Below are 27,715 nucleotides of genomic sequence, written 5' to 3' on the forward strand. Positions count from 1 at the left end.
GTCAATGTGACGATATTATCAATTAAGGATGAAACGATACTCTCAACCAGGGATGGGTATCGTTTTAGTTTTACTAATACTGATTCTAGTTCTTATGGATTCATAAATCCATTATCCTTTTATTTTTGTACAGTACTGATAAAGTAACGGATACTTGGAGGAAACTTAGCCTGCCCTTATTGTTGGGGCATTCAGAGTAAACTGTCAGCGGTTAAAATGATTTTCCCTTCATTTTCCTTCATTTTCATTGGTAAGAGAAAGGGGAATGTAAACAAAATACATGTTTCATACTTCAACTTTCATGAGAAGAAAATCATCCCATCACCACAAACCAGTCTACTTTCACAGAGTTTCTGCTTCTTGGAGACTCCTCTGAACTCCAACAGAAGCATATTGGACCTGTTTCCAAATGGGGTTTGTTTACCTCAGTATGACTGTAAACAATGCATGTTTTGTTGTTTGGCTGAGATGTGTCTTCAGCTGTGCTGGACGTGTTTCTATGAACAGGTGTCTGCAGCATTCACTCAAACTCACACCACCCTGAAGTTAGTGCCTCCAACGGACATGGTTACCGTGGTCCACTATGGGCATTTTCTCGCAACTTTCTTGGCATGCTTTATCACATGCAACACCTCCAGTCCTGGCAGATAAAGAAAAACTCAACGTGCACTGCAGGATTCGCTGTCAGGAACTGATAATGGGAACCAAAATGCAAGTGCCCTGTTGATTTAGTGCATGTTAGAAACTGGTTACCGGTTCTAGACCAGCACCGGTTCTCCTTACCCAACCCTCAACTCAACTGCTGACCAAATCCTGATACTGTGTGATTATACACTTTTTTAGAACATGATTTTCTAATGTTTCTTAAAGCAGTTGGGAGTAAGATAGTGAATAAATCGACTCCTATACTAGGGCTGAACGATTTTAAGAAAATATTGAATTGCGATTTTTCTATCAGATGTTGTGATTTCAATTCGGTTCATGATTTTCTTCAAATCAAGATTTGGGATATTCACATTTAGGGCAGAGCAATTTTAGGAAAAGATCTAATTTTTCTGGCAGATATTGCAATTCACGATTTTTTAATCATCAATAGTGATGATAAATAACCTGTTTTCATCAACTTCTACTCCTAAACAGAGGCTTTGTGTTGTTGACCTGCTTACCAGCACTTTTAACATAAAGATTGTCGACAAATTTGTAAAACAAAATGTGTATAATACTTGACACAACAGATCCTGAGTCAGTCAGGAGCGCTGCTAGAAATTGCTGCTTTAGCGATCTCAAAATTGCATTGTCTAAAATTGCGATTTCGATCTGAAAACGATGAATTGTTCAGCCCTATCCTATACTTTTAAAAGCTGCGTGTGCAGTTTAGCCACAGAAGAACTGCAGAGTACAACTGTTTTTCCAGCTATGCAACCACCAAAAAATTTAACTTTTACCCAAGTAACATCCCTTCGATGACTCCCAGCTTCACGAGAAATCGTTGAGGATATTAGCAAGTGGACAGATATTCAGTGGATGGACATTACACCAGTAAATGCACCAGTTATCCTGCGTGTTCAGGACCTCCAGGCAGCTAGAGTCCCAGACCAAGGAGTCCCCTGAATTCAAACCTGTTGACTCCTGGTCTGGCTCTGCTCATTATGTGGGTTTGTTGTTGTAGGAAAGATAAAAACCTAGGGGTTGGACACGCCTTGGTTTATTTTGAAAGACTCACTGTAGTTAAGTGCACAACTTCCTGTCCCTCGCAAACTACATTTTGTAAATCAACGTATCACTGCTCTAGTTTCTGATCTGGAGACGCATCTATTGTAATTTGTCTGTCAGTGTTCAAGCAAATCTAACTTTTCTTTATGGAGCTAAACGCCGCTTTTGTTGCCAAAACTCATGTGTGCTGATGTGCTATTTTTGCAGCACGCCATCTTCTCCACCCTTGATTCGAAACATGCATTGTCAACCTGAAAGTTTTCACCAGCTACTGCCGTTTCTGTGCGTCATCAAACACAGGAGACTTTCTGACTTAAAGCGAGAGAAACCAGGAGCAGAGAGTGTCCTCTGCTGCTCCTCTCTTGTCGTATCGATTCAATCCGTCCCTTCTATCTGTCTATATTTTATTGTGTTGTGAGGTGTTGATGCATCCCTGTTGAAAAGCTCTATTTCCTGCCAGTTGTCCAGCTTCATGCAGGCTGTTGATGCAGCAGCGTTTTGGGTTGCTTCTTCACGTTGCATAACATTCGTGCAGCTGGACGAGGCTCCAGGATCTTGCTCGCAACCTTGCTCGGTGCCTTTTGGCTCATATATCACTGTCTCTTATTTATTAGCCTGCACACAATCTGCCCCTCCATGGATGAAGGATACAGAGGGATTTGCCCCCTCATCCTGTAGTCTAGCTGAGTAGGTTAGCTATTTTTATAGCTGGTGTGTGGGCAGGTGGGAGCTGCTGTTGAATAAGTTGCTCTGTACTGCATTGATTCATAGTTCTGTGCACAGTAAAAGGAACAATAGGCCATCACAAATGCTCTGGTGTTGCTTCCACCGACATGTGTTTTGTGTGCATGTCTCCTGTAACAGGTAAACATTTGACAGCATGTGTAGGCTGAGGCCTGAAACAACTGATACATGTGTAAGCTGTTGGAAAAAAAGACTAACTGTGCGTTCACACCAAAAGAGGCAAAAGAGGCAAGCACGCCCGAGAAAGTGGACAGCGACCAAAACGGCTAAATATTTTAGCCGCCTCGGCCGCTCGTCACATGACTGATGTCAGAGTAAAATCGCGCTTGTCATTTAAAGGAGCTGCACAGCGACTTCTTCACAGCAGCAGCTGCTTCCTGTTGTTCAACTTCAGTTTAAAGCATGACGATAATAAAATCACCATCTTACAAGCAGTTTACAAAGGAGATAATATTGATTTATCCACGATATCAAACTTTTACAGTTTGGAAATATACAAAAATTCTGTGGTGTGTGTGTGTGTGTCTCTATGATCCTAAAGAAAAATACCCAGGAGCCAGACTCAATGTTAATCTTTTAATCAATAAATCAAACCCCTGTGAAGCCCGTGCGTATTCCCCGTTCCAAAATAAATCACAACCAAAATAAAACAATAATCTCAATGTTCATAAAACCAAAATCATGAAAAAGATCCAACTAACGAAAAAATACAAGCTGTCCTTCTTCACACTATTTTAAACGCTCCTTTAATCCTGTTTTTTCTGGTCCTCTTAAGTCCGTAACACAAAACAACGTTGATCCACAAGAAACCAAAGATAAATCCTCAAGGAAGAAAAAAGGTCGCCCAAAACAGGAAGTGAAAACCAGGTCACCGGCGTCCATTCAGATCCTGGCACACAGTCCGGTACAAAGCCATCCACGGAAGGATCCAGAAGGATCCAGCAGAGACTGTTTGGTGATAAAGTAACCTGCGTCCCCCGGCGTAAACCTCAGATCGTTGCTGAACAAAGTTAGTCTGGAGCCCTGGTGTCATCTCATTCAGAGGAAGCAAGAAATGCTAGCATGCTAGGCTAGGCTACGTCTGTGCCACAGACTACACTTCACTTCACTAATTTCTGCTGTTACTGCACATTTTTAAACTCACCAGAACAATCTACCACCTCCATGACACAGTTTTTTTGTTGTTGGTGGCGGTAGCTAAAAAGGTGGATATTAAAAAGAACAGGATGAGCCTGAACACAGTTTATGAGCTTTTCTGTTTCCAAGACTGAACCAGGAACCAAAGTTACATGAGTTGTTCTTTAGGGCCCGCTCGGTCGAAGGACGTCTCTACTCTGATTGGTTGCCACCGTTTGCTGCTGAACTGCGTCATAGCTAATTAGCATAAAGTTGACCGAGGCTCAACTTCTCATCTGGTGACGCTTTAGCCGCTTTAGCCGCTTTAGCCGCTTTAGCCGCTTTAGCCGCTCAGGATGCTCATTGAAAATGAATGAAATTCCGGCGTGCTTGCCTCTTTTGCCTCTTTTGCCTCTTTTGCCTCTTTTGCCTCTTTTGCCTCTGTTGCCTCGTTGGGTGTGAACGCACAGTAAGTGTCCTTTTTTAGGACAATTAGAATTATCTAGGTTGCATCCTTAGTTTCGAAACGTTTGCTCCCATTTCTCGCCCACCTAACGCAGCCCTGGATATTTGACATGTGTGTCTACTTTCATTTCCCTGCTGAATACCTCCGCTCAGAGAAATAGGCCACACCACCACCACCACCACCACCATACCGTTGATGGGACGTATCCTATTCTGTGTCATACATTTTAATCTCTATCACAATCCGTCCTGCTGGAGGCCAAGGTGAGTGTGTTAGACAGAGTTTGATATTTGAGGTTATGTGTTGCAGATGCTTCTCTTGTGAGTCGATCCACGAAGGACGTGTGAACTTATTTACTCCAGGATATGAAAAAGTTTGTTCTTATTAAGACTCTGCAGCAGCTTCATGCACCTGGTGTTTTTGCATTTCCCTGATTGTGACAGCAGACAAAACACTCAGCAAAATGTCATTGTGAAAAAAGCAGCTGCCATCAGTCATGGAGTGAGTGGCCCGCTCTGTTCGAGTTAAGGCTGTCATTTGACGCCCGGATAAGGACGTGTAAGGCAGGATTAGTGCAGATCTTAATAGGCTTGGTTAAACACATCCGCTGCTCAGACTCTGAGATGTCACTGACTCCTATTATCCCCTGCCATTATCCTCAGGCCTGCAGCAGCCTCTCCACACCTATCGGGAGAAGGATGACAACTGCCTGTTTGTGAGATCGTCCAACAAGTGTTTTTAAACGGAGAAAGTGACATTGAGCAGCGTGTGTGTTGTACAGTTCCCCTGGAGTGCAGCGATGCGATGCTGTGTGATAGCTCGGCCTCTTCAGCTATTTTCAGTCAAAGTTGAACCTGATGTGTCACTGAGGAGTGCTCTGACTCCTGCGCTGAAACATTTCACTTTGCAGATCTCTGTAAAGTGTTGGGATTGGATCGGACGTCACGTGATGAGCTGAGGATTAGGATGCATGGACAGTAACCTATATTTTCACTGAGTTAATTCATCAAGAAAAAGAGCAGCTCCTCAGAGACGAGTTGACACACTCCTCTCATGTCAGTAACACTGTTTTAAGCAGGGCGTGTGCATATGGTTGACTGAATGACTTAACGTCGTCACACTCACTTGACGGCGGCAGAATTAGTTGTCTGTTAAACCTGTTGCTGATCTATTGATGGATTCAAGCTGTAGCCTGTTATCTCTGTGTTAGATAGTGTTTTAATGCTCTACTACCTGGATGTAAACAAGCACAGCTGACAGATGTAATCATGCAATGCAGGGTGGTTTGGCAGTATTGTTATCTTCAGGGATGAGGAACCAGCTCACACAAGGAGGTTGACTTGACTGATGGTGCTAGCTATGCTAACTTTTTGAGTTGAACAGAGTTTAACCGCAGTATTGAACCACTTCCACAAACCTTCGCATTCAAGCTGTTTCTTAAAATTCAACCTCGTTCTTCAAGATCTGCTCATTTCACAACATATAATATGGAAACACCTTTATGCATCGCTAAATAGATTGTCATATATGCACGCAAGACAATACCTTAGCTACCTCAAAGCAGATATCCAAAGGCGATTAGTTGATACCTAATAAATTGACGATCAGCACAACTTTCCACTTTTGTTTTTTTAATGAAAAAATGTTCGTTTTTGCTGCAAATTTCAGTTTTTTTTAAAAAAGGAAAAACAGAATCTGTAAAAAAAAAAAAAAAAGTCAATAAACTTGTTCCTCTAATACAGGGGTGGCAAACAGGTCAGAGACCACACGTAAACAAAAGGACATTAGATGAACACTTCCAAATTTTGAAGTGACATTTATTGCGTTTGTAAGCGTGTTGAATTCGTACTTGGAGCCATGTCCAAGACAAGTTTTTATTTTTACTGCAGAAGAGACAAAGCTCCATCCATCCATCGATCTAGATAGCAATGAGCACATGTGCAATGAAGAGAAAAGAAACTGAAACTGAAGTATCAATCTCATCACCCAAGTATTGATCAATACTAATCCCAACGTTGGCATCAATATATCAATATTTTAGATTGATTGGCACACCACTACTCATAGCAATATATATATATATATATATATATATATATATATATATATATATATATATATATATTATATATATTTTTTATAAATGGATCAAAGAGCCGCACGCCGAAGGGCTCGCGAGCCGCAGGTTGGCCACCCCTGCTCCAATATGTCACAATAACATCAGCTGTTTATGTAACTTAATTTCTATCAATGCATTTGGACCAGAGGGTCTGTTATATTATTTAACGCTGAACTCAGAAATGGATCCTCTTAATGTGACCTTTTGGAAGTTTTTAACTAAAGAGCTGGGTATATTTTATTATGGGTTAAGGAACTTTTGGCTCCTGTTCAAACCTTCCCCAGAGCTAAATAAATCCTGTGGCCCATTGTTTGTCTGATCCCCGGGCCTTTCAGTGAAAATGACACCGTAGAAGACGACAGACAAGCCGTGTAGCCCTGCAGTTAGCCTGTTAGCATGGAGGATAATTAGCCTGTGCTGGTTTTGATGGGGGTTTATTCCACTGCAGATGGATTTATTGAGACGAAGCTGTTTCCAAAAGCCCCAAACAGTTGAGAAACGGTGGACTCAGCGGTCTCCGTCTAAAGCATGAAGACGTAGAGATGGAGCCGTGTTAGCAACTTCCCCAGGACTTCCTCTGTGTCTGAACAGCTGCTATAACCTGGATCTCCTCTGACACGTTCAGCTGAAGGTCTCCAGTTTACAGGGTCACTCTTTAAACTGGAACACCAGGAGCTGACAGAGACACATTCACACCATCAGGCTCAAAGAAGACCATTGGTTAGGGTGAACTAAACCAAGTCCATCACTGCTGGGGGTCAGCTTACTGTGGACGGACGGAGAGAGGGGGGGGGGGGGGGAACACTGAGGCTGAAGTCCCTGGACTTCTAGAGAGTACTACCCCCTGGGTAGAGCCGTTTTCATGGGTCAATTTATCCCCCAGAACTTAATATAGACCCTAGTTTCAGACGGTGGAAATGCAGAAAGTTCCAGAGATTGATTTGTCAATCAATCAAAGAAAAGCAGTGCAGGCTGGAAATGGAAAATACTCAAAAAAAAAAAGATTCATTAAACCCTGTGGCAGGGGTCTGCAATCTTTACTTTCATAGGAGCCATTTTTCCCCAGCTCACCTGGATTAAAATCAATCCAGGAGCCACAAAATCTACTTTATCTTCAAAACAAAGACAAAAAAACGGAATGAAATTTTATGGTCTTAGAATTTAAAACAAAATAATCATCTAGACAGCAAGCTTTTTTAATGTATGGACTTAAACATGTGATGTCTTAGTTTTCTATTTTTAATATTTTTGAAACCATTTCCAAAAATTTTGCAAATTGAAAAATTAACAAAAATTTCGAAAAAAAATCTTTGAAAAATCTGCAAATATTTGTAAAAAAAAATGAATATTTATTACTTTTCAAAAATAGAGGTTTTAAAAAATTGTAAACGATTTTGACAAATTTCAAAATTTCGTCAAAATTTGAAAAAAAAATGAAATATTGAAAAAAATTGAAGATACCTAAATTTTTTAAATTTGCAAAAAATTAAAGAGAAATATCAAAATTTAAAAAAAATAAACCAAACATTTTGAAATGAAATAAATATTTTTTTTAAATATTATGAAATTTCATAAATTTGCAAAAATTTCCAATTAAAAAAAATACTTGAATTTGATTATATATTTTGATAATATCGCCCAACTAATCATTTCGTGTTGTTTACTAATGACCTTCCACACATTACTTATGTGTTTTAAGAATGTTGTCAGTTAAATGAATCCATCCATACAGAATTCACAACTGTAATTTCTTCCTGATTTCTTCCTACTTTTTTGTAGATTCAGTTATCTTACCAGGGCTGTAAAACTACCCTCTGTAAGAAAAATAAAAATTCTGTATTTCTGTAATATTTTTTGAAAGCTACATAGAGCCACTGCCAAGAGCCACAGGTTGCAGACCTCTGCCCTATGGCGTCTTGGGACGTCTTATTTTGTGTGTCCTCGTTTAACATGTAAGCATGTTACTGTACCTTTGTAAGCAGGGCAGCAAAACTTTCACTTTTAGGAGCGGCAAACAAAGAGAAACACTTTTCTGTCTGCCTGGAAAACCATGTCTCTGAGCTGTCCGTTACCTCGCTGGAGGAACTGTCATTTCTGCCTGAGCGTTTCCTAAAAGTCTGTTTTTCTCACACTCGTTCAGGTCCACCCTCTCTCCCGTCTTGGCAGCGTTTACTACATGGCCAGGGTGCACTGCCAAAATAGCAAGGAAGCAGAGCTGAGGTTTGGTTTCTCTTTGTGCCAGACACAGGCATGAAGTTTGCAGAAGAATGTCAGGGTTAGTTTTGTAGGTAAGAGCAGGAACATGTGCAGGCTTTCTTCACTTGGTCAGGAAGAAGGCGTCTGCCAGGGCTGCAGCAGTGCCCACAGTCTGGCTGCCTGTCACTGAGAGCCATATCAGGCCATACCGCCGGCTTCCTGCTCCACAGATCAGTGGTTTGCCTCTACTTGGTCAAAACACAGCGGGCTGCGAGCTGTGGCCTCTGCTGCTTCGGGTAAAGGAACTGCTGGAGCGAGAGAGCGGTCAGTAAAGTGAGATGGAAGGGCAAATGCTTCCTCAAAGTGCTGACCTAGGCAAACCGTCAGGGCACCAGTTGGCATCCACTCCTCCTGGAAATGTGTGTTTCACATGAAATATGAGGAACAGAATGTCTGGGTATTAGTATAAACATCTGCGGGATGACGTCAGGACGGCATTTTTGGTCATCAGAGAATTTGTGAAGCGCGGGGTCTCAGAGCGGGGTCTCAGAGCGGGGTCTCAGAGCGGGGTCTCAGAGCGGGGTCTCAGAGCGGGGTCTCAGAGCGGGGTCTCACTGGGGCACGGAGCTGGCACCGCATCCAGAAAGTTGTAGACGGCTGCTCAGCACATGATCCCGGGCTGAAGTTTAACGCAGACATGTGCCAAGTCTGCACTGATTGAATCAGCGTGGATGATCCTCCCTGCCGCGGCGGCGGCGGTACGTCCTGTTACCAGGCGCAGACATCCTTCAGAGGAACAGTGTGATTGAACCAGGAAGAGGATCAGGGGTTAGGCTCAGATGTTTATTGCTGACCTTCCTCCTCCTGCCAAGCCTTCTTATTTTGATCATATATGGCAATAGGGATCTTCTTGCTCTACTCCTCAGTGGTTGTGTGTGTGTGTGTGTGTGTGTGTGTGTATGTGTCCGTGTGTGTGTGTTAATGCCAGTGAATGTGGAGCTATGTGGATGGTCAGGTATTACTGAAATCCTCTTTATCATGCTCAGATCTCACAGTTTTTAATATGGAAATCATTACGAGACAGGCTCCTGTGATATTTGTGGACTATGGAAGTCAGATATTGAAAAACAGGTTGTTGTTTTCATAAACATAAAAGAAGCAGTTTTGATAAAGTTTTATTAAAGGAGGTCACCAAAGAGCTGTGGCTCAGATGAAGCTTCATACAGCAGCTTTATGAACTCAGAGCCTATGCACAGACTGCTTAATGAAAACACTGTTTCTCTCTGTTTGCTGTTTGTCAGAAACTCACTCATGACCCTGTCATAAACTGAATTAAGAGTGGGGTAATCAGGCGCTAACTGGAATCAAGGTAGAAGGTTCAGTTAATGGTGATTCTGAGTTTTGCCGTAGGTGGTCTTGGAGCAGTTTTAAGAGTTTTTTCTTGCCCTAATAGTTGAAGAGTTACGGTAATTTCGAGAGCACTTTAAGGTGTGTACAGTCAGACCAAGGGGTGGGGAACAAGGTTGGGAACTGGAGCTGCACAATTCGGCCAAAATGATAATCATGATTGTTTTGTTTTGGATTGAGAACACAATTCTCTATCACGATGTTTTTCATAAAATGTTTATTTCACTGATAAACAACAAGAAAACAAAAAAGAACATTTAAAAAATCATTTCTAGAGATGGGTATTGATCAGATTTTATTGATATCAGTGCGCTCATCCATTCTGCTTATCCGTTCCTTCTTGTGAATTGTTGACTGAAGTAGGCCATCTAGTGTCTGGAAAAGGTTAAAGCAATACTTTGAGTTGTTTGAAGTATTCTGAAATTTAGAGTTTTCAGTGTTGTTAACAGAGACTAACCGTGAAATGTTTCTATGATGAAGGTTAAAATTCAGTTTGAAAAGTGGTCACATCGATGTATGCTAATCACTAGCATATCAATGCAATTTCCCTTATAAGTTAGCATCAAGCTAGTGCTATGTAATCTATATGGTTTTTGGTACATTTTGAGAAACATTACGTGGAATCTGGTGTAAGACAGTAAAAAAAACATTTCTTTGTGTCGTCATTTCTTCAGTCAAACTTCAAGTGGAAAATCTTGGATCAGAGTTTTTTTGGAAACTGTTATTATCTGCTAAACTAAGATAGCTGTGGCTAATAGTCGCAGAAGGTCCAGCCTCTCCAGCCTAATGTAAAGAAATGAAAAGGCAATCGTTGAGCATTTAAAGACTAAAGATGTTGATGGATTGAACTCTTTCTTATCTATTATTAACAGGAACCAGTTTTTGATGCACATATACCGTATTTTCCGCATTACGAGGCGCACCGAAAAGCCTTCAGTTTTCTCAAAAGCCGACAGATGCGCTTTGTTTATACTCCTACCATAGTTAGGGGGCGTCGTCAGAGTAAGCAGTAAGAACCTGTAAAGAGGAATTCTGCTAAGTGCTAACATTAGCTCACAGGCTGGCCCAGGCTTCTTCTCTTGTTTATTGTTAGAGCAATACAGCGCCCCCCAAAGGTCTGGCATTTGATCTCTGGAAACGGCTTTTGTGGACGGCAGAAAAGGCTTCGTCTTTACAGCGCACTTTTTTTGAAAACGGCACAGGAAATAGTTGGATAGGAAAATGTGCGGCTCCGTGTGGATGTAGCCTGAGTTTGACTGACTTATTGACTGTTTTGTTGACATTCCCTTCAGCCCAGCCCCATCTAGTGGATGCATAACGCAACCCCAGCCACTACTGTAGCTTCTACTCTGTGCGCCTTATAAAATTATACACACCAAGCCAAAAAAACTGTTTTCAAAGCAGAAATTAACCTGTTTACAGCCTGGTTCAAAAAACGTCTTTGTCTAAGTCGCTAGTTTTACTATCAGCTCCCACTGTACGGGGGGTGAACTTTTTTCTAACCCAGCCGATTAGAGGATATTAAGATCGCGAGCTCCCCCAATAAGAGGCACCGCTGAGGGTCACGTGACCAACAGGCGCCCTATGGCTGTAAGTGAAGCCCTTGCCACTACCAATATGGCTGCTATAGCCGATCTGCTTCATTTTCTGTTTCAGAAACAGACGGGTGATGTCGGGGAGACTACGTCCATGTTTTATACAGTCAATGATGAGGAGGCAGTGGCGATGCTGCATTTGGGGGGCATGTGTTTAACAACGCAGCCCATGAAATTAAACTCCTAAGAAGCGTTGTTTAGAAAAAAATCACATACACATGTGAATCAATGGAGTCACATTTGGAAACATGTTACATTTTTAGATTTTTGTTCTTTTCCTTGTAAATGTAATAACATGCATATGTAAGCAAAACTTTTACAAACACAGATGTGATTGGTAGACTCAAACTCCTGTTGTTAGGCAGAAGAGCAGAGAGAGAAATAATGCAAACACATTTATGGTCAAAAAAAAGACAACACCCATATATTTATAGTATGAATACACAGGTAGCCTCTACCTCCATCCCAGCTCAGTGTTAAAAAATAATGTACATAAATTTTAACCATAAATCCTGCAATCCACTGAAGCACAAGAGGTTAAACCCAACACACCTGAATCCAACACACCTGATTCAAATGATCAGCTCGTCATCAAGCTCTGCTGGAGCCTGATAACGAGCCGTTCATTTGAATCAGGTGTGCTGGAGTGGGGTAACATCTAAAACATGCAGGGCAGGGGGTCCCCAGGACCAGAATTGAGAAACACTGGGTTAAATTAATACTAACAGGTCAGATCAGTGTGGGTACTGGATGACGCCAAAGATTGGAGACATATTTGCCATAGAGGTGTATTAAAAACATTGATATGACAATATATCGTGTAGAGGTAGACCGATACGGGTTTTTTGGGGGCCGATGCCGATGCTCTCCAAATTTGGGCAGCCGATGCCGATATGCATAGCCGATTTTTCCAATTTGATATTCAGGCCGATTGTTAAATAAATATATATTTATCACATTTTTGTGAAATGCAGCAATTTCTGAGCAACTAAAAGAAATCTATTACAACAAGTCGTGTCCAGTCCTCTGAACATTTATTCAGCTTTCAAAACAATGAAATATTTTGTCTGAGTAAACACACAATGTAACAAGCAGTAGTAAACATTCACACTCTTCTTAAAATGTCAAAAAAGAAATTTAAACTTATTAATATAATTTGAACAAAAGTATGTAATGTATCCAAGTGGTTCCACAAGTTTGAGGTGCTCATCTTTTTTGTGCCTGATCAAAAATTAGGGCTGCACGATTATTGCAATCGCAATCACAATGTCAGCACATGCAATTCAGATTTTTCTCCATGATAACCAAGCAAGTCTGTAGACTCATCATGACACAACTTTTTTTATTAAATCGCAAGCACAATCGCAATCGCAATATTGTCCACCTAATCGCAAATCGCACCTTTTACCCAAATCGTGCAGCACTATCAAAAATTGCATCATTTTATACAACGGATCAAAAATCTGCTTTTTAAAAGAAAATACGGCCGATGGAGACAAATGTCCAAATATCGGCCGGATATATCGGCCGGCCGATATATCGGTCTACCTCTAGTACTGGATGACGCCAAAGATTGGAGACATATTTGCCGTAGAGGTGTATTAAAAACATTGATACGACAATATATCGTGAAACTTTGACCACTGATACAATATCAATATTTCAACTCTTAATACTGATATTTTTGTAAGCATGAACATTCATTTTTTTAGCCAAGTTGGAAGTAAAATATGACTTCCGTACTTCCACTGCATTAGATGGCGCTGAAAAGCTACTGCCCTGTATGTTACCAACAGATGGTTTAATAAATATCTTTGAGTATATATATAAACTTTGATCACGTCTGTCAGGATTTCTGCTCCTCATACTGACCTGAAAAGAGCTCGTTAAAGTGGAGCTGGTTGTTGATTTGTCTCAGGTGTTTAGGATAACTCTGTGGCACTGAGGCGCTCTGTGTCGGATCATTTCTTTGGTGCATGATTTGACACATGATTTAGTTTGAGCGGTTGCTGTGCAGTCAGGATTGGTTGTAAGAAGACTTCATCTCTTGATTTAACTCCAAGTGACTGTGAGTGATTCATTAATGTTGAAGTCACAGTGAGTGCAGAAACAAATCCTCTGCCTCCCTCTGTCCCTCTGCTCGTCTCCACTGAGCGTTCAGGCATCCGACCTGACCTCAGCCAGCCTCACACACTCTGTCTCCCTCTACCACACGGTGTCTTTTACACACACACACACACTCCAACACACACGCAGGTTTTTAAATGGGGTCATGGCTGCTCCTCTGGAGATACGGGGGTGAATGAGGCTGGATGTTTGACTGTCCCACATACTGCTGCTGCCCCGGTCCCCAGACAGGACGGGGGACCTGGCCCGCCTCTGTGCTCGCTGCCAGCTATCCGCAGCTCGCTCTGCGCTGACAGGGTGGCGTGTTCACTCCTGCTCACTCCCACCAGCTGCTGTGTACAGTAAAGCCCACACGTCTCTGTGATCGCACCGTTTCAACTTCCGCCACTTCATCTTTCAATTTTCAGTTGGACTCGCCATCACAGGCGGCGCTTACACAAGCCGTTTTCTGCAGGATGATGATGGACGCAGCGTGCGGAAGTGTGATTTCAGTGAAAACATTGTTAAAATCTTTGGAGCAGAGGTTTTTAATAAAGGTGTTCTGCCCATGTGTGGACACGGAGAGATGTTATCTCACACAATCCCTGTGATGAGCTGTCCTAAAATAAGAGAATAAAAGCCATGGCTGAGGAAATAATGTCAACATCTTAGGATTTATCTGTTTTTAGTTCTTAGCAGCACAAATACTGCATGCGTGTGTGTGTGTGTGTGTGTGTGTGTGTGTGTGCAGACTAAAATACTGCTGCTCGCTCCAGATCTTTTCTAAAGCCTGCGTTTGATTTTTCTGTTTCGCTCACCCACACCCACTCCACCAGTACAGCACTCAGCGCACACTCACCGGTGAACAGACAAAACCGTCCTAAGGTGGTCAAATGAAGGTGTGCAACTGTGTGTAATGTGCAGTGCACGCTTTAGTGTTTATTGGGTTTACAGCGCGGACACCCACGCACGTGCAGCACTTGGCTGATGCAGAGACATCAGCAGCGCTGCGGTGCCTGGATCCTGACAGCAGAAACACATGTCGGAAAGCTGCACCACAGCTTACAGAGACATCGAACTGTGTGTTCACACCGAAAGAGGCAAAAGCAACAAAATATTTTAGCCGCCTCAGCCGCTCGTCACGTGACTGACGTCAGAGTAAAATTGCGCTTGTCATTTAGGGCGTATTCAGACCTGGACTGTGTGGTCCACTTTAAACGGACCAGGGTTGGTTTCCCACGCTGGTGCAGACTTTTCATGCAGGTGTGAATAGACACAAACGAACCCTGGTGCGGACCAAACAACCAGACCCAGACCCACTTTTTGAGGTGGTCTTGGTCCGCTTCCAAACGAACTCTGGTGCGGTTCGTGGTTCTCCGGTGCAGGTCTGAATACAAACCAAGGTCCATCTGAACTAACTACAGGATACATGCTCCTTTTGGGCCTATAGAGCCACCGTAACCTAACCGTCTTTGGTTCATACCTGATCCTCCGTCTTCTGTTTAGCCACGCTGTAGCTAGCATGTTGTGGGTCAGGACACGCAGAGCATAGCGCCTCCTTGCTGCGATCATTGGTCTTCCTGTTCCTAAATTGTAAACGGTGTTGTTAAGCTGCTTTGAAGGAGCTGCTCTTGAAACTGAAAATGATTTAGCAGCTCTAATAAGAGCACAAACACACATGTTTACCTCCATTTCCAGGTCTGTACTCTGTGTGCCGCCCTTTGTCAGTGCTGTCCAATGAGAGCACTGATCCTCACACACCTGGATGTGTTTACAGAATATAGTCCACTTGATAAAAGGACAATCTGAATACGAACCGCACCAAACGATAAAAAGTAAAGTCTGCTTTTGGTCCGGACCAAACAAGTGGACCGAAGGACTGTTGTGCTCTGAATACAGACTTAAAGGAGCTGCACAGCGACTTCTTCGCGGCGGCAGCTGCTCGCTGTTGTTCAACTTCAGTTTAAAAGGAACCCCGACTGTAAGGACTAACAGGCATAAAAATGCTGAAATGCTCGTCTCAAACAAGAATTTGTTGTTAAAAGACATAAAGATTTGTATTTTCTTTAAAATAATACAGTTTAAAACACCGTTTCTATCCTACGGGCGCAGCCATTGTTTTATTCTTGGTTGATGACGTAGATTGGTTGCTTGGTGCCGAGCGTCTGGATTTCGCCGTTTACTCACTACTAGTTGCCGTTAGTCACGAGGTTTCAGGAGTGAAAAAAAACTATTATAATGCCACATTGCGCTGCTTTTGGGTCCACTTTTCAGTGGAAAGGAAACAAGGAGACTGATGTTAGTCTGCACAGCTTCCCAAAAGACACGAAAAACAGGAAGTTGTGGGAAATCGCTTGTGGGCGTAAACAACTTCCATTGGACAACATCAAGTCGTCGGTCATCCTCATGTAAAAAACACAACAGCGGAGGATTCTAGTGACTGAAATTATTTTTGATAGCATTAATTTAATCTAAGGACAGTTGGATATTGTTACCTTGAACGGCTGATGACAGGAAGTGAACCTCCTTACAGCAGACGCTCTCCCTCTCCGTTGACATAGCTACACAGCCGCCGCAATTTATAAGTTTGTTTGATTGTCTGTTTTCAGTTTTATCATTTTCACTTATGTCTCTCTCTGGTTCAAACTGAAATGTTTGAACAGACGACATGACTTTGCGTCGTGAGGTTAAATCCCATCTGAGATTGAGACCGGTGCAACCGTATGACGTCACTACCCAGACGTCATTGCGGCGTAAACAACAATGGCGACCTACGAGTGAAAATATTTTTTCAAATTTTATACAAACTAAGATATTTTGAGAGAATTTATTATCGTTCTTATGTAGCTGGTAAAAACACTGGTCATTGAGGAAAATGACGTTCAGGTAGCCAGGGTTCCCTTTAAAGCATGAACATCATAAAATCACCGTCTGATCAGTCACGAGCGGATTGACAGGAAGCAGTTTACAAAGGAGAGAAAATTGATTTATCCACAATATCAAACTTTTACAGTTTGGAAATATACTAAAATTCTGTGTGTGTGTGTGGGTGTGTGTGTGTCCCTGTTTGCACGCTCAGGTCTCTGCATGAAAAAGGAAGAAAATGAGCCGTCACAGAAAAGGTAGCGTCCATGCCTGGAGGTTGACCACAGGATGTGTGTGAGTCCACAGTCGGTCAGGCAGCTGGTGTGTGTGTGTGTTTGGTGTGTGTGTGTGTGTTTGGTGTGTGTGTGTGTGTGTTTGGTGTGTGTGTAGCTCCAGGCAGCCTTGGCTCAACCTCTTCCTTTTGTGCGCCTTAGAGCTTTCCTCGATGAATCCAGTCATAGATCGAGGACTCTGCTCGTGCCGCGTCGTCTCCGTTGTGAGGTTTTGACTTTAACCTCCTCTTTGTTTAATGCAAATCTCTACGCTGAGATTGGATTGCTGTGTGCTTCCTGAAGCTTAGATATGCAAACCAGCACCGCTCTTTACCTGTGTGTGTGTTTGCATGTGGGTTAACCATGATTGTGCTGTCCTGCTCTTAGAAACCTGCAGCAGGCGTGGAGGGGAGGCTGCACCAGGCCTGCAGGTGATGCAGGCTGGTTTATATCTCAGACGGCGTGCGTAAAGTCCATCAGGTGTTGTGTCAGGGCTGACATCAGTCACGTTATGTAAAGGGTTATGAAAGCTAGCGCTCAGGTGAGGGGTCATCACACGATGGACGGTCAGTGAGTTGAGTTTTAAAGCTCGCACGTCGGCAATCTGAGCTCTCGTGTCTTTCTTCCTCTCTCTCACGCTCGCCGCTACCTGGAACGGAAAGCGTTATCAAACCCAAGTAGCGTGCGAGCTATTAAAAGGTGGCCTCCTTTTTCTAGGTCATTACCAAAAAAGAATGGATGGATTCTAGTTATGAATATCCAAAATTCTTGACAGAGAGGGATGAGAATGGAGAGGCATATTTCTAGCCTGAGGGAGGTGAGGAGGGGTTGTGGCGAAGGGGAGGAGGACGGGAGGAGGAGGAGGAGGGGGGAGCGTGGTAATGGTTGTGAATGGTGCTGGTGGAGTCTGAGGAGGACGAAGGGGAAGACAGAGGCTCGTAGTGTGTGTCTGGGGTGAGAGGGACAGTTAAGAGAAAGCAGCGGAGGAGATCTTGTGACGGGGTCACGAGAAATATATCAGACATCAAGCTGAGAGTGATCCTCTTCCTCCTTGGGCTGCTGAAGAATACGCTCTCTGTTCCTCTTCTTTTGTTCACCATCACAGTTTCAGGGAGGGAGCAGGGGGAGCTGTAGAGTTGGACGTTTGGAGGAGGGTTGAATCCCTGACTCCACCTGAGAGCCGGTGCAGCCCAGGCCCCTGTTTCTCTGCGGTCGGCCAAAAGATGAAGCCTGAGGGACTCGCAGTTATATTTACTGTCTGCTACGAAAGAGAGGAGAGGAGAGGAGAGAGGAAGGGCGGATGGGAGGGGTTTAAAAAAAAGAGAAGAAACGAAAAAAGAGAGGGAGACAGAGGAGGGGTTGCTATGGTGATGGAAATATGGCTGCTCTTCAAAAACCTTGAATGTAGGTGGTGGTGAGATGAGTGTATGTGTGTTTTTTCCCTCCTCGTCTTTCCCTTTCAGTTTTGCAGATATTATGGACGTGCCAGATCCTTTTTGATTTCACCAACGACTGAAATGCCATCAGCTCATCCTCTTCCTCTCCTCTCTGTGGCCTGAGGAGGGGGTTTCTGGGCAGAGAAAGCCAGTGGGAAATGTGGGTTAGGCCCAGCAAACCCCCTCCTCAGACCCCGCAGCGCATGGCGGTTTATTCGGGAGGGCGTAGAGCGCGTTTTATCCCGTTCACAGCCTGTGATTTTTCCACTCAAATCCAGCAGGTACATGTGAACAGCAGCAGAATAAGTGTCTCAAAGTGTGCGTCTATAATCCAGAGCCTCTTCCTGGCTTCCTAACCATATGTGTCAGTCTGGAAAGCTGCCATCTCTTGAAATATTGCGATGATCTTACAGCCAGATATGGGCTGAGAGGGCAGAGGAGGATCACTGGAGGAATGCAGCCCTTCAGACCACGACCCCTGCCGTCCATCCGTCCGTCCGTCCGTCCGTCAGAGGCAGCTCAGCGTCAGATCTGAATGTAGGCCATGTCGTCTTAATCATCTTCATTAAATTAGCCTGCAGCCCCCCCTCACTCATCGCTCGTCTTCTCCCTGGAAACATTTTTGATTCCCTCGCCTCCAGAGCTGTGAGATAACAACCTGCCGTGGACAAAGGAGCCTTTGACATCCGCATTCGTAACCAGTTTAGTTCATAAACTTGTAAATCCAGCAGAAGGCTTCCATAACATGATAAAACACATGAGGATCCACGCCGATGCAGTTTGGGAGCATCAGACTTTGACTTTATCGCCTTTTCAGAATATTCAACAGGATTTTACGACGGCTGGTTAAATGTCAGACTCACAAACGAATCGCAGCGTGTTCCTGGAAAGTTTGAGGTCATTCCTCTTCTTTCATGGAGCGTCTGCCCCGGGTCACGGGTGATCCTCTAACCCGAGGGGGGCACAGAGGAGTCGTGCCAACCCTGAGTTTATATCATGATGTCCTGGAAGTGAATCCTCGTGGAGTAAATCATAAAAACCCAGCTTTACCGTGATGCAATCTCTGCCATCGATTGGTCACAGACCCAGTGAAGAGTCCGGAGGGTTTAAGGAAACATTTCACTCTTAAAGTCTTGTGTTTCATACTCTGTTTGAACTGAAGTTTAAGTTTGGGATGGGGCTGTACCCAGTCTACTACCCTGATGTAAACAGCTACAGATGACTGCTGACGTACAGACTGCATTTTGAACATTACAGGAAGTTGTTTGTTTGTGTGAGACATGAGTTCCCAGTTGGGCTGAACAATTAATCGAATCGAAACCGACATCGCAATATGATGTAATGCAATTTTCAAATCGCAAAGGCTGCAATTAAAATAAAAACCCAAACAATTCATGTACATAGACCTGGAGGAAATACAGTAACTAGTACAGAGATAGAATAGAATAGAATAGAATAGAATGACTGTGGCTGGCAGAGCTATACCCTACAGAAGAGGATAAGGGCCACTGAAAAAAAGGAAATCAATAAAAAAAAAATCCTTTTTTTTTCTTACTAATTCTACATAGAAAAAAGTTAGAATTCAAAGATTAAAGTTTGAATTCTGTGGAAAAGGATTAGGGCCACTGACAAGAAAAAGTCCATTTTTTTATTATTTTTTTTTAAGAGAAAAAAGTAAGAATTTTAAGATTTAAGTCAGAAACCTGATTTTTTTTTGAATATTTTTATTTATGTTTTTTTTTTTTTTTTTTAAATTTTCTCCCCTAATGTGTTTCCTTTATACCCCTTTGTCTTACATAGTTTGTTACTCTTACTGACAACTGGTGGTCAGCAACATTTCACAGTGTTCCTTTTTCTTTTTCAATCAAAAATTGCAGGAAAGAAATTGTTCATATGGTTTCAGTATCCTTTGTTATGTTGGTCCAGCTATAGATTGACTCAGTGCTTCTGTATAGTGAATAATGCAGAAGATAAATGTCCCTCCCAAACAAAATGGCATGCTTAATCACAATCGCAAAATTGGTCCAAAAAAATCACAATTAGATTATTTACTAAAATCGTTCAGCCCTAGTTCCCAGCACAGGCGCCAGGACGTTAACCTGCAGGGTTGGCTGCTGCTGCTGGTGCTAGCTCTGCTAATGCTAGCCACATCCAACAACCACTGTAGCTAGTTATCCTGTGTCAAACAAACTTCTTGACCTTTTCCCTGAGTGTGTTTTATACCTTCAGACCAGATGGTTGAAAGTATCGCTCCTTCAATCCTGGTTTGGTTTGTTGTTTCTGTGCTGAAATTGATAGCAGTGGCTCTTTTTGTCTCGTGTCTAAATATCCAATCCAATCTGTCGTCAGCTGTTTTACTTTTCTGCTTTGACAGAAACTTAGACTACAACAAGAAATGTTGCTGTCCTAGACACAAAACATTCATGTATTAAACAAGACAAGCTGATATCAGACCAATATTGTCATCATTTTTTACATACATCAAGGATAGTTTCCAAATACAGTCATTTCCTCCTCTATGGCAGTGGTACCCCAACAGATAGAAGAAACAAAAAGGCCCTGAGAAACCTGATTTATCTGATGTGCATGATATAAGACTACTGTGTTTTACTACTTTCTGTGTTTCCTGAATGAACCTGCCTCCTCTCATACCACTGTCATCCTGGTTTATTCACCTGGGGGATCTTCAGCAAAGCAAACTGATCCAACATTTTCTGTTTGCATGGTTTGTTGTCAGTTATCCCATATTTTTACCACTTTGGATGGACTACAAAATAGTTTTTGATAATGAAAAGTTTGAATCCTGGTGCTGGGAAACACATGCACCTCCATTAACTACCTGTGCATCAGCTCAGGTGTTAGTGTCATGTACTTAAGGCGCCGTGCAGATCAGCTGTTCCAATGTAAACATCTCCGTCTTGTTTTGAGTTTAGTTTAGAGCAAACTGACCCTCAGAGAAAGTGTGTGTTTAGTGTTTAAGCTGTGCGTCTCAGGCGCCGTGCAGATCCACTGAACAAATGGAGAGACAGTTCAGCCTTGTGCTGAATAATGTGCGAGTTTAGTGCAAACTTTGGCGAAGAAGGAGGTCAGGAAGTGTTGATGTTTCACTGTGTGCTTCAAGTTTCCTCCTACTCTCCCTGTATCTGGGTTTTATTTTGAAAGTCTTTGTCCAGCTGAGCGAGAAGACACTTAGCTGCTTGATGTTTGTATCTGTATCATTAACATGTTTTGAACCCTGGTGTGAACAAGCCCGGGATAAGGTTGCTCGGACCACACCTTTTTTTATCTTTCTATTTTTTATTTATGTTTTTTAATTCTTTTTTTATTTTCTGTTTTTATTATTTTATTAATTTATTTGATTTTTTTTATTTTTTATTCTTTTTTATGTATTTATTTTTATTACTTTTTTTTCTTTATTTTTATTTTTTATTAATTTATTTTATTAATTTATTTTATTTTTTATTCTTTTTTATTTGATTATTTTCATTATTTTATTAATGGTTTTTAGCCTTTAATATATTTTTGTATTTTTCTTCACATTTCTCTTTTCCTCTCTTTTACTTCTATTTTATTTTTTTACTGTTTGTTTTAATTATGTAGAGCACTTTGTAACATTGTTTTTGAAAAGTGCTATTAAGTTATAATTATTATTATTTTACCCATCATGCCTCACTCTTTCTCTAACTTCCTGTCTTTACCTCTTTCTGCTCAGGTACGGGAGAAAGCGGTAAGAGCACCTTCATCAAGCAGATGAGGATCATCCACGGAGCGGGATACTCAGATGAAGATAAGAGGGGCTTCATCCGACTTGTTTACCAAAACATCTTCACCTCCATGCAGTCCATGATCCGTGCCACCGAGACCCTCAAGATCCCCTACAAATTTGAGCAGAACCGGGTAAGGACGGACCAACTTTCAGCCCTGCACACTTCAAACATGATACTAAAATGTTTGTTCATGAGCTCCTCTAATACACTGACTGACTGACTGTGAACTAGTTACAGTTGGTGTGGGCACAATACAACTACATAATTATAGTCTATTATTGTCTGCTTCAGTGGTTCTCAGTCCCAGTCCTCAGAGCCCCGCTGCTCTCTTATTGTGAACCTCTAATGAGGACTGATTTACACCTGGGACACCAGGTGAATGTAGACCGCAGCTCAGTGGGACAGAAACCAGCAGAACGCTCCGTCAGAGGGATCGCGATAATACATCATAGATCAACAACAAAACAGCCGTCAACTCTTTTTGGTTTGTTTTTCTTATTGTGTAAGAAGGAAGTTTGAAAACCAGCCGTTATTGTGTTGATGTCCCTTTAATTCTTGGAAAGCTGTCTCACATGAACGCCTGAGGAAAATAATAGGCACAGAGTTTGATTCTCCAACCAAAGGTTCAGATCGCTTTAATCCCCCATGAAGCTCTCAGCCATAACTTCAGGGGTTCGTAGTGTCATTTTTATCAACAGATCTTTATTTGTGAGGCTTAAAATCCCTGTGAGGAGTTTCTAAGTGGTCTTGAAAAGTCTCACTTCTAGATATATTTCGATCCTAATCTATGATTTAAAACGAGACCATCCGCAACAAAATGTCTCAGTTCTCATAAAAGTTTACAAAGTTTGGTTGTTCACATCTTTCAAATAATAAATGAAAACATTACCTGGACGCTTTGCATCCTGGGAAAAGTATAGTTGAAAAGAAGCTCTATTCTCCAAAACAAACACGCCTTGGTAAGAGTCACAGTGGGTGACTGGGCTCATGGGAAACTGAGTCTTTGTCTTTTTCCGAATGGTTCCCACAGCCCTGTTACTGTGAAGGTTTTGGTTGTTTTCAAACTAAAGCTAAGCCCTAAATTTGAAGTGAATGTGACAGAAACACTAAAATAAAAGTACAGATAGAACAACATGTATATTTCAGGGCCGATTTTTATTATCAGTAGTCAAGGAAGCTAATAACCAATATTTGGAGTCGATGTTCATTTACAGTAAAAGTGAAAAAAATTGCGACAGAATATTGAATGATAAAAACGCCAACACTCTACTTTGTTTAACTCCTTTAAGAATATGTTTGTTAGACCGCTCCCAGGCTCAGCAGCTGTATCATCGAGTTAAATGAAAACTTTAAAAAAAAGCGGGATGTTTATAAAATTTCAGGAGAGTCTACTGCATAAACTTGCTTTCGGGGCTTATATCTGCTCTCTGAAGCTTCTCCACTCTACATTGTGTGTGAGCACGTGCATGCACAGCTAACACTGCTGATTGGCTGTTATATTAGCCGTGGCTCCTGGTCTAACCAATCAGCTGGTGCTGTGGGCGGGGCATTGCTGGAGACAGAGCAGTGACTGCACACAGAGCCACAATAACACAGTTTTAAACTGTTTCTTATTAGCCGGAGGATTAAAAATCTACCCCTTAGGTATAGTACAGGGGTCTGCAACCTGCGGCTCTTTGACTCCTTTGCAGTGGCTCCTTTTGGCTTTGGAAAAATACTATTGATACAGAGATTTTTTTTTATTTTTCTTACAGAGGGTATAAATAAAAACAACACAGTTGATAAATAAAATCACAGTTAAACATTTTTCTGTACTAAATTAGTATCACATCTTGCAATAAAGCTTTAATTTTTTGTGATTTTTGCTTTTATTTCTGAAATTTTTGGGTAAAAAAAATTAATTTCAATTTTTGACACTATTTCAAATTTAGTAAAGAATTTTACATTTTGGGGAGATTTTGCAAAATTTTGAAGTTTTTACTTAAATACTGTTTTTTTGTTTGTTTTTTTTTGCAATTTTTTGGGAAAATTGTATTAAATTTCTGACAATCAAAATTTTAAAATTGCATTATTTAGGTTTGAAATTTTTTTTTATTTTTATTTTTTTATTTTATTTTTATTTTTAAATTTTGTTGGGATAATTATTCACTAGATTTGTAGTCTGTTTAGATATTTATTCACTTTTTTGTCTTTATTGTGAAGATAACCTACATCCTGTGGCTCCTGAATGACTTTAATCCAGGTTAGCTGAGGCAAAATGGCTCTTTTGAAAGTGAAGGTTGCAGACCCCTGGTATAGTGAATGGGTTGTTATGCATAGTGGAATTGGACAGGGTGAACACAACCCTTACATGATGCTGCATATTAACACAAAACATTGATTTAAAGATGACTTTAATGATCAAAAATGTCTATTTCACAGCATTTTAGTCCTTCGTCATTGTAAGAAATGACATAGAAACCAATTCACAGTCTGGTGTAGAATAAATGCGTTACAGGCTGAAATAGTTGGATCAGATGTTGGAGGTATTTTATGCTTATTTTGCCAAAAACTTTGACAGAAACTTGTGATATTTGTAAGTTTGTTTATTTTTATCCACTGCTCGTGTGTGCAGGTGAACTTCCTGTTAGTTTCCCATAAAACAAGAAAACAGTTTCAATAGAAAAGCCTAAAGTTGCTGATGTTAATTTGTTATCATCCACCTTAAAGTGATCACTTCGTTGGCGTTAACGTGAGCAGAGGTGAACAGGACTCCTGCAGGAGTCTCTGTGTTGACTCTTCTGTCCTCGCTCAGCTCTCCTTCTCATCTGACACACCTTTAAACACACACCAGGTAAATGTCACGGCTTTGAACACGGCTGCTTCTGTCACTACGCTCGGTTTAAGTTTCTTTGTAGGGATCCTGAACCTGGAGGCTCTGGAGACTGAAGTCTGGAAGGGAAGCAAACATTTTACCACAGTGTCAACAGTCAGGGGTGAAATGTTTGCTTCATTCTTCCTGATTGATTTGATCTGATTTGTGTCGTCAGGTTGTCTTTGGTGTCGCTTCATGCTGTTTCGACCAGCTTAGTTAATTTATTATTTAATTTATTCATGCACCATCAAAGAAAAGATCTCTCTGGAAAACCGTCGGTTGCAGCAGTGATGCATCAGTTCGTCTAGCAGAAGCATTATCTTTGGAATAAGTCGAGTATGTGGGCGGTTAGGATCAGCCACCAGGTCCAAACAGACGTGCATCTTAAATTCCTCCTCTTGAATTTTTGAGACGAAGTAGCTCGTCTATTTCTGGTCGCCTCTTCGTCTCCCTGACTGCTCTTCATATTCATCACAAACCTTTCTCTGCTCCCTGTCTCCTCCTGTTGTCTGTTTCAGTCCAACGCCATGCTGGTGAAGGAGGTGGACATCGAGAAGATCAACGGCTTCGACCAACCCTACATCGTAGCTATTAAAACCCTGTGGTCCGACCCCGGGATCCAGGAGGCCTACGACCGCCGCAGAGAGTACCAGCTCTCTGACTCCACTAAATAGTACGTCCCTCTGTGTGTGTGTGTGTGTGTGTGTCGCTGAGTGTGAGGTGTGTTTGGGATTTTAAAAAGGTATTTCTGTGACACCGTGTGGGAGTCAGCTTATGTAATTTATGTTTAGGTTTGCCCAACATGCCAGCGTGGGACGCAGAAATAGAATCGTCCTCGTGGTGAAATTAATTCCCGTCTTCTTGGGAGAAATTGAAGATTTTATTTTAACTCATTACGACTTCTTAAGATGTGAATCCTTCAGCCAGGCAGACACGAGTTGCCTTCCAGGAAAAAGAGAGCGGTTTCTGGAGTCCTCTGGGTGTGTGTTTGATGTGTGTGTGTGTGTGTGATCCAGTGTGTGATGATCAGGTTGGTTTGGTAAGGCAGAGTCCACAGCTGGTATGCAGACACATTTCAAAACGGACAAATTAGGAAATGAGTGAGCCATCAGGCAGATTATGAAGATGTTTTATCATGACAACATTTGAGCTAAAGTTTGACGTGTGCCTCATCCTCACACCCAGATGAGTTAACTCTCACACACCTTACCTCACGTGTCAGCTCCTTTATTGTGGTTTAGTGTGCTCGCCATAATGACAGAGTAATAATGTGTTACCTCAGGCTAAACAGCCACAGGCTCTGACTCTTTAGTGCCCCCTGGTTGTAAAACCACTGTACTGCAGTCATGAGGGTGTGTTTGCTGTGCTGAGAAAATGACTGTTGTGTTATGAACATGTGTTGAACGTGTCTGCTTCAGTGTGATCCGCTCTGCTGTAATGTATATCTCCAGTTACCTTAGTGATTTAGACCGTGTGACTGCGGAGGGATACGTTCCCACCCAGCAGGACGTGCTGAGAGTCCGCGTTCCCACCACGGGTATCATAGAGTACCCGTTTGACCTGGAGAACGTCATCTTCAGGTACCCCTCACGGCACCAGGACGACGGCTTCACCATAGTTAGAGGACGGAAACCACTGATCATCCCAGGGCGTGGACAAATTTACCTCCAAAAACAATCAGCATCTGAATCTCATGTGTACTACCGCTCAAAAGTTTCAGAACAGACACACATTTTTCCAGTTTTTATTGAAATTCAAGCAGTTCTTCAAACCATCTCTGAGTGTACAAGCTGAACGCACCGTGGGACCAGACCCTCATGGTGAGTGTTACTGAACAGTACTGTAGACAGAGCATCAGGACATTTCCAGAAAGAGGTTTTTGCTCCAGAGAAATGAAGTCAGAGAAATTCAAGGTGAGCTCAGAGTGGAGAGTTTCCTTCAGCATCCAGAGACACTCACACACTGGGACTGGAAACTCTGACAGGAAGAGGATTCTGATTAGGGCTGAACAATTAATCGATTTCAAACCAACATTGCAGTGTAATAGAGTGCAATTTTCAAATAGCAAAGGCTGCAATTAGAAAAAAAAAAGTTTCATGTTCACAGACCTGGAGGGAATATAGTAACTTGTACCTGTTCTCCCTCAAAACCAGCAAAAGACAAAATGCTGTTTTTTTCTGGCAAAAAAACCCTGTGAGCTACAAAGATCCATCCAGTAGATCGTAGAGCCATACCCCTCCCTTTTCTCTGTATGGTTTGTTACTCTTACTGACAACTGGAGGTCAGTAAAATTTCACAGTGTTCCTTTTTCTTTTTTAATGAAGAAATGCAAAAAAGACTTGTTTAAATGCTAACAGTATCTTTTGTTGGTTAGTCATACTATAAAATGACTTAAAACTTGTGTTAAGTGAACAGTGAAGAAAATTAACGTTCCCCCCACAAAAAATCACATGCTAAATCGCAATATTGGTCTAAAAATATTGCAATTAGATAATTTTCCAAAATTGTTCAGCCCTAATTCTGATGACTGCGTCTGTTTCTCTCTCTCTCCCTTTCTGTGTGTGTGTGTGTGTATGTGTGTCTGTGTGTGTGTCTGTGTGCGTGTGTGTGCATCCCTACCCCCCCCCCTCCTCCTCCCCCCCCCCCCCCCCCCCCCCCCCCCCTCTCTCCCACTCTCTCTCCTCTATCTGTCTCTCTCTAACCTCAACACAGTCGAGACAGATGTCTGTCTAACATGAGTCTGGTTCTGTCCGAGGTTTCTGCCCGTTAAAGGGAAGTTGTTCCTCTCCATTGTAACTTGCTAAATGCTGCAAAGTCCTGTACTCATGGTGGATTAAGATAAGATAAGACTCCTTATCTTGTCTTGATGTTGGGTTTCTGCTAATAAAATTTTATTAACATTTACGGGTCTAGACCTGTAAATGTTTTTGTAAAGTGTCTTGAAATAACATTTGTTATGATTTGGCGCTATATAAATAAAGATTGATTGATTGATTGATTGATGATCTTCTAGAAATCGAGCAACATTCTAGAATCCTAGAAACAATCTATAATCCTGG

General features: G+C 42.0%; 1 protein-coding gene across 2 annotated transcripts in view; it reads left to right on the plus strand.

The window, feature by feature from the left end:
* The window catches only part of gna11b (guanine nucleotide binding protein (G protein), alpha 11b (Gq class)), a 40,072-nt gene that overhangs the window by 1,385 nt on the left and 10,972 nt on the right, over window positions 1-27,715 (plus strand). The window contains exons 2-4 of one of the 2 annotated variants that reach the window (XM_074692547.1): window positions 21,748-21,932; window positions 25,175-25,329; window positions 26,108-26,236. In XM_074692547.1, the coding sequence (XP_074548648.1) occupies window positions 21,748-21,932; window positions 25,175-25,329; window positions 26,108-26,236 (469 nt within the window). The remainder of the gene's footprint in view (window positions 1-21,747; window positions 21,933-25,174; window positions 25,330-26,107; window positions 26,237-27,715) is intronic. The other variant, XM_074692546.1, reaches the window with a different exon arrangement.

The sequence above is a fragment of the Halichoeres trimaculatus genome, unplaced genomic scaffold, assembly GCF_033239565.1.
Source record: "Halichoeres trimaculatus isolate MK-OKI-2021-1 unplaced genomic scaffold, fHalTri1.1 fHalTri1_scaffold_17, whole genome shotgun sequence".
NCBI classification, from domain to species: Eukaryota; Metazoa; Chordata; class Actinopteri; order Labriformes; family Labridae; genus Halichoeres; species Halichoeres trimaculatus.